This window comes from Tyto alba, unplaced genomic scaffold (genome assembly GCF_018691265.1).
Source record: "Tyto alba isolate M040663 unplaced genomic scaffold, T.alba_DEE_v4.0 Super-Scaffold_30, whole genome shotgun sequence".
NCBI classification, from domain to species: Eukaryota; Metazoa; Chordata; class Aves; order Strigiformes; family Tytonidae; genus Tyto; species Tyto alba.
This window is the reverse complement of record NW_024881305.1, coordinates 59,993-70,789: the sequence shown is the minus strand read 5'-3', so window position 1 is coordinate 70,789 and position 10,797 is coordinate 59,993. Positions and strand designations below refer to the sequence as shown.

The 10,797-nt window shown below is 54.7% G+C and overlaps 1 protein-coding gene across 1 annotated transcript; it reads left to right on the top strand.

The window, feature by feature from the left end:
- Positions 1-604: 604 nt before the first annotated feature.
- Positions 605-10,362, top strand: LOC122154081 (complement C4-like). Its single transcript, XM_042799928.1, has 7 exons — positions 605-666; positions 1,380-1,545; positions 1,650-1,752; positions 1,951-2,040; positions 2,159-2,248; positions 9,270-9,353; positions 10,349-10,362. The coding sequence occupies exons 1-7, from the start codon at positions 605-607 to the stop codon at positions 10,360-10,362; spliced, it is 609 nt and encodes a 202-aa protein (XP_042655862.1).
- Positions 10,363-10,797: the final 435 nt, after the last annotated feature.

Here is a 10,797-nt window from a genome sequence, read left to right as displayed (position 1 = left end):
TATCTGATGGAAAGGGATTGGTCGAGACGCTGGTGAAAGAGTATAAAAGACATTGCTTTTAGAACTGAGTGTGCATTGTGGCAGAGTTGAGGCTCTCCACGCACCCAGCGCGGCTTTGCCTATTGCTTCTCACCCTGAATTGATTGAACCCAAATAAAATTATATGCTTTTTATAAAGATTGGCTTCATTCATTTGTATCAGCGGGACTTCCTGTGTGCCAGGTGGGGCTTCCTGTTTCAGCAGGCTTGGGGGGTGGGACTTCCTGGTACTGAGTCTGTCTGGGTGGGACTTCCTGGGGCTATAGTGGGGCGGGATTCTCCATTCACAGGGCTTGGGGGAGGAACTTCCTGTTTGGCCTGGAAATAGGGGCGGGGCTTCCTGTTATGCCTGTGGAAGGGGGTGGGTCTTCCTGTTCCGCTTGGGAGAAGGGGCGGTACTCCCCATTCTGCCTGGAGATGGGGGCGGGGCTTCCTGTCATGCCTGGACAGGGAGGTGGGGCTTCCCATTCCCTGGCAGGGCGGGGTGTGGGGGTGTGGTGTGTGGCTCCGCCCCCTGAGGGGTGTGTCCTGGCACAGGCAGGAGGCGGGGGTGGAGCTGTCGGGAATGGCCATGGCCGAGATGTCCCTGCTCAGCGGCTTCAGGCCCCATCGGCTCGACCTCGCATGGTACGGGCGGGGGGGGTTGGGGTGTGGGGGGTTGGGGTGTTCGAGGGTGTTGGGAGTTGGGGGTGTTGGGGGTGTTGAGGTGTGTTGGGGGTTGGTGTTTGTTGGGGTTTCTTGGGGTGCGTTGGGGAGTGTTGGGGTGTTGGGGGTGTTGGGGGTTTTGGGGAGTGTTGGGAGTTTTGGGGTGTTGGGGGTGTTGGGGGTGCTAGGGGGTGTTGGGGGTGTTGGAGTGTTCAGGGGTGTTGAGGGTGTTGGGGGTGTTAGGGGGTGTTGGGGGTGTTGGAGTGTTCAGGGGTGTTGAGGGTGTTGTGGGGGGTGTTGGGGGATGTGGTGGTGTTGGAGTGTTGGGGGGTGTTGTGGGGGGGGTGTTGGGGTGTAGGGGTGTTGGGGGTTCTTGGGAGGTGTTGGGGTGTTGGGGGTGTTGGGGGTGTTGGGGGTGTTGGGGGGCTGAGGTTTGTTGGGGTTTCTTGGGGTTTCTTGGGGGGTGTTGGGGAGTGTTAGAGTGTTGGGGGTGTTGGGGGTTGGGGTTTCTTGGGGTTTGTTGGGGGGTGTTGGGTGTTATTGGGGTATTAGGGGGTGTCTGGGTTGTTGGGGGTACTGGGGGTGTTGAGGGGGTTTGGGGATTTTGGGGTGCTGGGGGGTGTTGGGGTCTTGGGGTGTTGGGGGTGTTCAGGGGTGTTGAGGGTGTTGGGGTGTTGGGGTGCGGGGGGTGTCAGGTGTTGGAGTGTCGGGGTGTCAGGGTGCGAGGGCACAGGGGGTGTCAGGCATCGGGGTGCACTGTTGGAGTGTCACCATGTTCCCCCCCGGCTGCGGGACGTGGTCGATCGCTGGATCAGCCACTACGAGCTCAGCAGGACGCGGCTGGTCATCTACCTTGACGAGGTGGGGCACCCCCAGCCCCTGTCCCCTCTGTCCCCCTGTGTCCCCCCGTGTCCCCCCCCGTGTCCACCCCCCTGTGTCCCCCCACATCCCCTGTGTCCCCCCAGGTCCCCACGCGGCGCCAGTGCATCAGCTTCGGGGCCACCCAGGAGGTGGTCCTGGGGCAGATCCAGCCGGCCATGGCGGCTATCTACGACTACTATGAGCTGGGTGGGTGTGGCCAGAAAGGGGTGGGCGTGGCCATATTGAATTGGCGTGGCCAGAATGGGTGGGCGTGACCAGAAGGATGAGGTGTATTTGTGGGTGGGCTCTGGGTGGGGGGCAGAGCTCTGCTGTGGGTGGAGCACTAGTGGGTGGGTCCTGGGGCAGGGTGGGGACATGTCTCCCCACTGACTCCATCCCCTCCAGCTCAGCACTGCACTGTGTCCTACAGCGACCCCCACAGGAGCAGTGTGCCACCCACCCTCTGCTCCTCCCAGCTCTACCTCTGCGCCCAAGGTGGGACCACGGCAGGGGGGACCCCGAAATCTGGGGGGACACCCCGATATCTTGTTGGGGGGAGAATTGGGGGGGGTGCAGGGGTTTCAGCCTGCGATGCACCTCCCCGCCCCTCCAGGCGTGTGCCCCCGCCTCTGGCGGGCATTGCCGGCCCTGATGCTGGGCGATCACCTGGACTTTGCCTGCTACAGCCCCCACATCAACTATGGTGACCCTTGACCCCGACCTTGACCCCTGACCCCAGCGCCCCAGTAACCCCTTTGACCCCAGCGAAGCCTGACCCCTGACCCTCATGACTCCTCCAAACCTCAGGAGCCTCCTTGACCCTCCAACCTCTGTGACCCACTGTCCTGGTTCAGGCTGGACGAGAGTTCCTGTTCGTTTTAGTAGCGGGAGGAGCTGCAGCCCCCTGAGACCCCAGGGGCTCCCCAGGCCCCAGTGCCCTCACCTGTGTGCGGGGGTGGGGGAGCACAGCTGGAGGGCTGGGCCGGGATTGGCCGATAGTCCATGTCACGTGACATTATGCTCACCATATAAAGGCAGGAGAGGGCTGGGAGAGGGGCCACTTCTGGGAGTGGGGCTGTGGGGCCTGTGTGTTTGGGATTGCTGGCTGGGGAGCAGGCGGGTGTGGGTCGGCGGGTGGTGAGCAGCTGTATTGTACATTACCTGCTGATACTGCTGTCAGTGTATTATTCTGTTACTATTATTAAACTGTTTTTTATCTCAACCCACGAGTCTCCCTTTGCCCCTCCGATTCCCTCCCCATTCCCAAGTGGGGGGAGGGTGGGTGAGCGGCTGTGTGGCGTTTAGCTGCTGAGTAGGCTCAAACCACAACAGTCCTTTTTGGCGCCCAACGTGGGGCACGAAGGGTTGAGATAATAACAGATTTGATCTGTGGGTACTATCAAGTTTGTTATAATGCCGACTGCCCATCCTGTTATAATGTCATTTGCTTGGCTCCTAAAATCGTGGGATTTGTTGCTGCAGTTGTGTTATACATCACATTACTTAACATATGTAGTCCCCATGTCGTTGCTTATTACCCGTGGGAATTGGATTAAGATTTTTGCCTTGCTGTATTATGTAACTCTAATTTATGGCATGATAAAATCTTCGGTCCTGGGAGTTATGGGGCACCTACTGGAGTGGGTTAGTAACTATACCCTCCACCTTTTCTCCTCAGAAAGCCCACCCAAGGGGGAGATACCTTTTTCCATCTTCCCCTTCTCCAAGCTACTTGCAAGTATACTTGAGAATGCTGAGAACTCTGAATATCCATGGAATGCTCATATTAATGTTGTTGTCTTGTTTCTGGAAGCTGTAGTGTTCCTGACTGTGGTTCAGGTTCTGTTTCGGGTTAAGCAACTGTTTCTGAATACCAACCAGAGGTCTACCCCAGGGTTGCAGAGTTATGAGTGGTTGGGAGTGTGGGGTAGCATGGGCAAGTACCTAGGACAGTGGGGACCTCCAATGTTTTGGAATTTCACCCCTGAACAAGTGCGGGATCCTGAGAAATTAGTAAAATATTCAGAAAAGGTGTGCTGTCATCCTGACACCTCAAGAGAGACGTAGATCATTGCAACATGCTGGGGCCTGGCCCGTGGCTACCGAACCCTGCTTGCCACCATGCAGTACCCTCAAAAGGAAGACGTCTCTGCATCTGCGAGCAAAACAACCGGCACTGCAACCACTCTGACACCCCCACCAGGCACTGCAGCCACTCTAACTCAGGCGACCGACGCTGCAGCCAATCCGACCCCTACGATAAGTACTGCGCGTGAACTGGAGCATCATTCCACAACAGTATCAGTTGCTCCCATACAGAAGAAGAAATACACTAAAAAATCCCCTCGCATTATAAAAGATGATGATGAACCAGGGCCCTCACAAGAACGAGGAGGAGGCAGAGCCAGTGGTAATCACCCGATCTCTATCCCTGAGTGAACTACGAGACATGAGAAAGGATTTCAGCTGCCATCCAGGCGAACACCTCCTTACCTGGCTGCTCCGATGCTGGGATAGCGGGGCCAACAGTGTGGAATTAGAAGGTAGAGAAGCCAGGCAACTGGGATCCCTGTCCAGGGATGCAGGCATTGACAAGATTATTGGAAGAAAGACACAAACGCTCAGCCTTTGGAGATGACTACTGTCAGGTGTGAGGGACAGATATCCCTTCAAAGAAGATCTTACATGTCATCTAAGTAAGTGGACTGCCATGGAGAGAGGTATCCAATACCTGAGGGAACTGGCTGTGCGGGAGATGGTTTATTATGATCCAGACGATGCGCGGCTACCCACAGACCCAGATGGAGTCCAATGCAGCCGGCCCATGTGGCAGAAGTTTATACGGAGTGCTCCATCTTCACATTCGAATGCACTAGCAGTATTTGACTGGAGAGACGAAGAGGGACCAGCTACGGATGACTTGGCTCGCCGACTCCGGCACTACGAAGAAAGTCTCTCTTCTTCCATCGTCGCGGCTGTGGAGGAACTGTCACAAGAAGTCCGACAACTCAAAGAGGACATGTCCTACTCTCCACCTCCACAGACTAAGGTCTCAGCTATCAGGAGCAAACGACTCCCTACTCAAGCGAGACGGTATACACCACGGGGGAACCTATGGTATTACCTGCGTGACCATGGAGAGATATGAGGAAATGGGACGGGAAACCCACCTACGTTCTAAGAGAGCTGGTCCGAGAGTTGGAAGGAAGAATGGCTACAAATCAAGGTTCTTCCAGGATAAGTGCTGCTCCAGTCTCAGCTAATCAGTTACCCAAACAGCGTAGAAGAATTGACTTTGCTCCTGATCCTATGAGGAGAACTTCTGAGTCGTACTTACAAGAAGTGAGTAACCAGGATGAGACCAAGGTTCGCACAGACTGCACTAACCCCTTCATCAACAATGGATACTATGAGCAGCATTAGAGAGGCCCTGCCTCCAGCCAGGTGGAGGAGAGGGACAATCGTGTTTACTGGACTGTGTGGATTCGATGGCCTGGCACATCGGATCCCCAGGAGTATAAGGCTTTGGTAGACGCTGGTGCCCAGTGCACCCTGATGCCGTCGAATTTCCAAGGGACAGAGGCTATCTGTATCTCAGGAGTGACAGGAGGTTCTCAACAGCTGACTGTGTTGGAGGCTGAGGTGAGCCTAACTGGAAATGAGTGGCAAAAGCAACCTGCTGTAACTGGCCCGGAAGCTCCCTGTATTCTTGGAATAGATTATCTCCGGAGAGGGTATTTTAAGGACCCAAAAGGGTACCGGTGGGCTTTTGGTATAGCTGCCTTGGAGACAGAAGAAATTAAACAGCTGTCCACTCTGCCAGGGCTCTCAGAGGATCCTTCTGCTGTGGGACTGCTGAAGGTTGAAGAGCAACAGGTGCCGATCGCTACCACGACTGTGCACTGACGGCAATATTGCACCAACAGAGACTCTGTAGTTCCCATCCACCAACTGATTCGTCAACTCGAGAGCCAAGGGGTGATCAGCAAGACTCGCTCACCCTTCAACAGCCCCATATGGCCAGTGCAGAAGTCTAATGGAGAGTGGAGACTGACAGTGGACTATCGGGGCCTGAATGAAGTCACACCACCATTAAGTGCTGCTGTGCCAGACATGCTGCAGCTTCAGTATGAATTGGAGTCAAAGGCAGCCGAGTGGTACGCCACAACTGATATCGCCAATGCCTTTTTCTCCATCCCTCTGGCAGCAGAATGCAGGCCACAGTTTGCTTTCACCTGGAGGGGTGTCCAATACACCTGGAACAGACTGCCCCAGGGGTGGAAACACAGTCCCACTATTTGCCATGGACTGATCCACACTGCACTGGAACAGGGTGAAGCTCCAGAACATTTACAATACATTGATGACATCATTATATGGGGGAATACAGCAGAAGAGGTTTTTGAGATGGGAGAGAAAATAGTTAAAATTCTTTTGAGAGCTGGCTTCGCCATAAAACGAGGTAAAGTCAAGGGCCCTGCACAGGAGATTCAGTTTTTAGGAATCAAATGGCAAGATGGACGTCGTCAGATTCCAATGGATGTGATTAATAAAATAACAGCTATGTCTCCACCAACCAGCAGAAAGGAAGTACAAGCTTTCTTAGGTGTGATAGGCTTCTGGAGAATGCATATTCCAAATTACAGTCAGATTGTAAGCCCTCTTTATCAAGTGACCCGAAAGAAAAATTACTTTTTATGGGGCCCTGAACAAAAGCAAGCTTTTGAACAAATTAAACAAGAAATCGTCATGCTGTAGCCCTTGGGCCAGTTCGGGCAGGACATGATGTTAAAAATGTGCTCTACACTGCAGCCGGGGAGAATGGCCCTACCTGGAGTCTTTGGCAGAGGGCACCAGGCGAGACTCGGGGTCGACCCCTGGGATTCTGGAGTCGAGGATATAGAGGATCTGAAGCCCGTTATACTCCAACTGAAAAAGAGATACTGACAGCATATGAAGGGGTTCGAGCTGCTTCAGAAGTGATTGGTACAGAAGCACAGCTCCTCTTGGCACCCCGACTGCCGGTACTGGGCTGGATGTTCAAAGGGAGGGTCCCCTCGACACATCATGCAACTGATGCTACGTGGAGTAAGTGGGTCGCGCTCATCACAACGGGCTCGAATAGGAAGCGCCAACTGCCCAGGAATACTAGAAGTAATTACAAATTGGCCAGAGACCAAAGACTTTGGAATGTCACCAGAGGAAGAAGTGACCCGAGCTGAAGAGGCACCGCCATATAATGAGCTACCGGATAATGAGAAGCAATATGCCTTATTTACCGATGGGTCCTGCCGCATTGTAGGGAAACATCGGAAGTGGAAGGATGCTGTATGGAGCCCCACACATCAGGTCGCAGAAGCTGTTGAAGGAGAGGGTGAATCCAGTCAATTTGCAGAAGTGAAAGCCATCCAGCTGGCCTTAAGTATCGCCGAGCAAGAAAAATGGCCAGTCCTTTATCTCTACACTGATTCATGGATGGTGGCAAATGCCCTGTGGGGGTGGTTGCGACAGTGGAAACAGAGTGGCTGGCAGCATAGAGGCAAACCCATCTGGGCTGCTGATTTGTGGCAAGATATTGCTGCTCGAATAGAGAACTTGGTTGTGAAAGTACGCCACGTAGATGCTCATATACCCAAAAATCAAGCAACGGAAGAACATCAAAACAACCACCAGGTGGACCAGGCTGCAAAGATTAAGGTGGCCCAAGTAGATCTGGACTGGCAGCATAAGGGCGAAAAATTTATGGCTCGTTGGGCCCATGACTCCTCGGGCCATCAAGGAAGAGACGCAACATATAGATGGGCTCGTGACCGAGGGGTGGACCTAACTATGGACATTATATCACAGGTTATCCATGAATGTGAGACATGTGCTGCAATCAGGCAGGCCAAGCGGTTAAAACCTCTTTGGTATGGAGGGAGATGGTTAAAGTATAGATATGGGGAGGCCTGGCAGATTGATTACATCACGCTCCCACAAACTCGGCATGGTAAAGTGTTATGTGCTCACAATGGTAGAAGCAACTACCGGATGGCTGGAAACATATGCTGTGCCCCATGCCACTGCTCGGAACACTATTCTGGGCCTTGAAAAACAAGTCCTGTGGCGGCATGGCACCCCAGATAGAATTGAGTCAGATAATGGTACTCATTTTCGAAATAATCTTATAAACACCTGGGCAAAAGAACATGGCATTGAGTGGATATATCATATCCCCTGTCATGCCCCGGCCTCCGGGAAAATTGAGCGGTATAATGGGTTACTAAAGACCATGCTGAGAGCAATGGGAGGCGGAACTTTTAAGCATTGGGACACACATTTAACAAAGGCCACCTGGTTAGTCAATACAAGAGGATCTGCCAACCAGGCTGGCCCTGCCCAGTCAAACATTCTGCATATTGTAGATGGAGACAGAGTCCCGGTAGTGCACCCTAAAAACATGCTGGGGAAGACCGTCTGGGTTATACCTCCTTCAGGTAAAGGTAAGCCCATCCGTGGGATTACCTTTGCCCAAGGACCCGGGTGCACTTGGTGGGTAATGCAGAAGGACGGGGAAGTCTGATGTGTACCTCAAGGGGACTTAATGTTAGGTGAAAATAGCCAATAAGCTGTATTAGATTAGTAACCACACCACCCTACCAATGCTTTGTTATGGCAAACATGAACGTGGATGAAAATAGGACTGGTTCCAGCAACTGATGCCCAGCGACAGCCGCAGACTGTGAATACAGACAGCATCAGATGCATCAGCTCCAGCTGCAACAGAGACTGCATGCCATCCTCCTGTCAAGTCCAAGGACACCTCTGCCCTACGGACTGAGCATCGCTCCTCCTGCCTGAAGGGACTGTTATGACAGATGGAACCTGAAGCTATGGACCAAGTCAACTCATGATACATCCTGCAGTGATGGACCATGGACTGAGGGAATGACATCTGTATGCGTATGTCTTTGACCAAGGAAGAGGATTGTAAATAACAATAATGTATTAGAAATATGGAACATGAGCATAATGTAAAATGATATGGAATAAGGGGTGGATACTGTCCTGGTTGGGGCTGGACTAGAGTTCCTGTTCGTTTTAGCAGCGGGAGGAGCTGCAGCCCCCTGAGACCCCAGGGGCTCCCCAGGCCCCAGTGCCCTCACCTGTGTGCGGGGGCGGGGGGAGCACAGCTGGAGGGCTGGGCCGGGATTGGCCGATAGTCCATGTCACGTGACATTATGCTCACCATATAAAGGCAGGAGAGGGCTGGGAGAGGGGCCACTTCTGGGAGTGGGGCTGTGGGGCCTGTGTGTTTGGGATTGCTGGCTGGGAGCAGGCGGGTGTGGGTCGGCGGGTGGTGAGCAGCTGTATTGTACATTACCCGCTGATACTGCTGTCAGGGTATTATTCTGTTACTATTATTAAACTGTTTTTATCTCAACCCGTGAGTCTCCCTTTGCCCCTCCGATTCCCTCCCCATTCCCAAGTGGGGGGAGGGTGGGTGAGCGGCTGTGTGGCATTTAGCTGCTGAGTAGGTTCAAACCACAACACCCCTGTGACCCCTGTGACCATGACCCCTGTGACCTTGACCCCATGACTGCTGTGACCCTAACCCCTGTGACCCCCGTGACCCTGACCCCCATGACCTTGACCCCAGGATCCCCATGACTCTGACCCCTATGCCCTTGACCCCTGTGACCCCCATGACCCCTGACCCCCATGACCTTGTCCCCTGACCCCAGCACTGGTGGTTCAAGCACTGGCCCAGAGTGAGGTTGGGCCCTTCCTGGCCTTTGAGATCGAAATCCTGGAGGTTCTACTGGGAGGTGGGACTGGGGGGACTGGGAGGGACTGGGAGGTGCTCAGGGGGAAACTGGGGGTGGGGGTTGAGAGGACTGGGGGAAGAATGGGGGCATTGGGAGGGACTGGGTGGACTGAGAAAGGAGACTGGGGGGATTGTGAGGGAGTGGGAGTGGAAACTGGGTGGACTGGGATGGAAACTGGGGAGACTGGGAGGACTGGAGGGGCACACTGGGAGAGGGTGAGAGGACTGGGAGAGGAGCCTGGGGGCACTGGGAGGGGCTGAAGGGCCACTAGAGGGCGCTGTGGGACAATACTGGTCTATATTGGGATGTACAGAGAGGTGCTGGTGGAGCACTGGAGGGGCATAAGAGCACCATGGGGGTCCCTGGGCCATACTGGGAGGGGGGTTGGGCCATACTAGGGGGAACTGGGATATGCTGGACCATACTGGGGTGAAGCTAGAGGGGCCCTGAGTTATACTGGGGAGCACTGGGATGTACTGGGCCATACTGGGGTGGCACAGTGGGGACCCTGAGTCACACTGGGAGAGCCTGAGACTGAACTGGGCCGGACTGGGAAAGCTGGGGGGTGTGTGTGGGGGTGTGAGCTGCGCTGGAGGCGTTACTGGTGTGTACTGGTTGTTACTGGTGCTGACTGGTCCCAACTGGGCGGCAGAGGTGGCCCGGGGGGCGTGGCCAGGTGCTAGGGCGGGGCAGCTGCCCGCTGAGGGTCCGCCCCCCTCAGAGGATCCTGCTGATGGGGCGGGGATGGACACCAATGGATGGTGAGAAGGGACCCAAATGTCCCCAAAGGTCCCCGAAGGTCCCCATGTCCCCCCCATCCCCATGTCCCCAAGTGTCCCCCGTGTCCCCCCATGTCCTGAAAAGTCCTCAAGTATCCCCAAATGCCCCCCATGTCCCCAACTGTCCTCAATTGTCCCCAAATGTCCCCATGTGCCACATGACCCCAAGTGTCCCCAAATATCCCTCATGTCCCCCATGTTCCCCCATGTCCTCAGCTGTCCCCAAATAACCCCGTGTCCCCAAATGTCCCCCATGTCCCCCATGTCCCCATGTCCCCCCATTTCCCCAACTGTCCCCCATGTCCCCCCATGTCCCCATGTCCCCCCATTTCCCCAACTGTCCCCCATGTCCCCCTGTCCCCCAAATATCCCCAAATATCCCCAAATGTCCCTCATGTCCACCCATGTCCCCAAATATCCCCAAATGTCCCCCATGTGTCTTCATGTGTCCCCATGTCCTCAACTGTCCCCAAGTCTCCCCAAATGTCCCCCCATGTCCCCCATATTCCCAAGTGTCCCCAAATGTCCCCAAATGTCCCCTGTGTCCCTCATGTCCCCCCGTCATCAACTGTCCCCAAATGTCCCCAATGTCCCTGTGTCCCCAAGTGTCCCCAACTGACCCCAACTGTCCCCCCGTGTCCCCCCGTCCCCGTGTCACCGTCCCC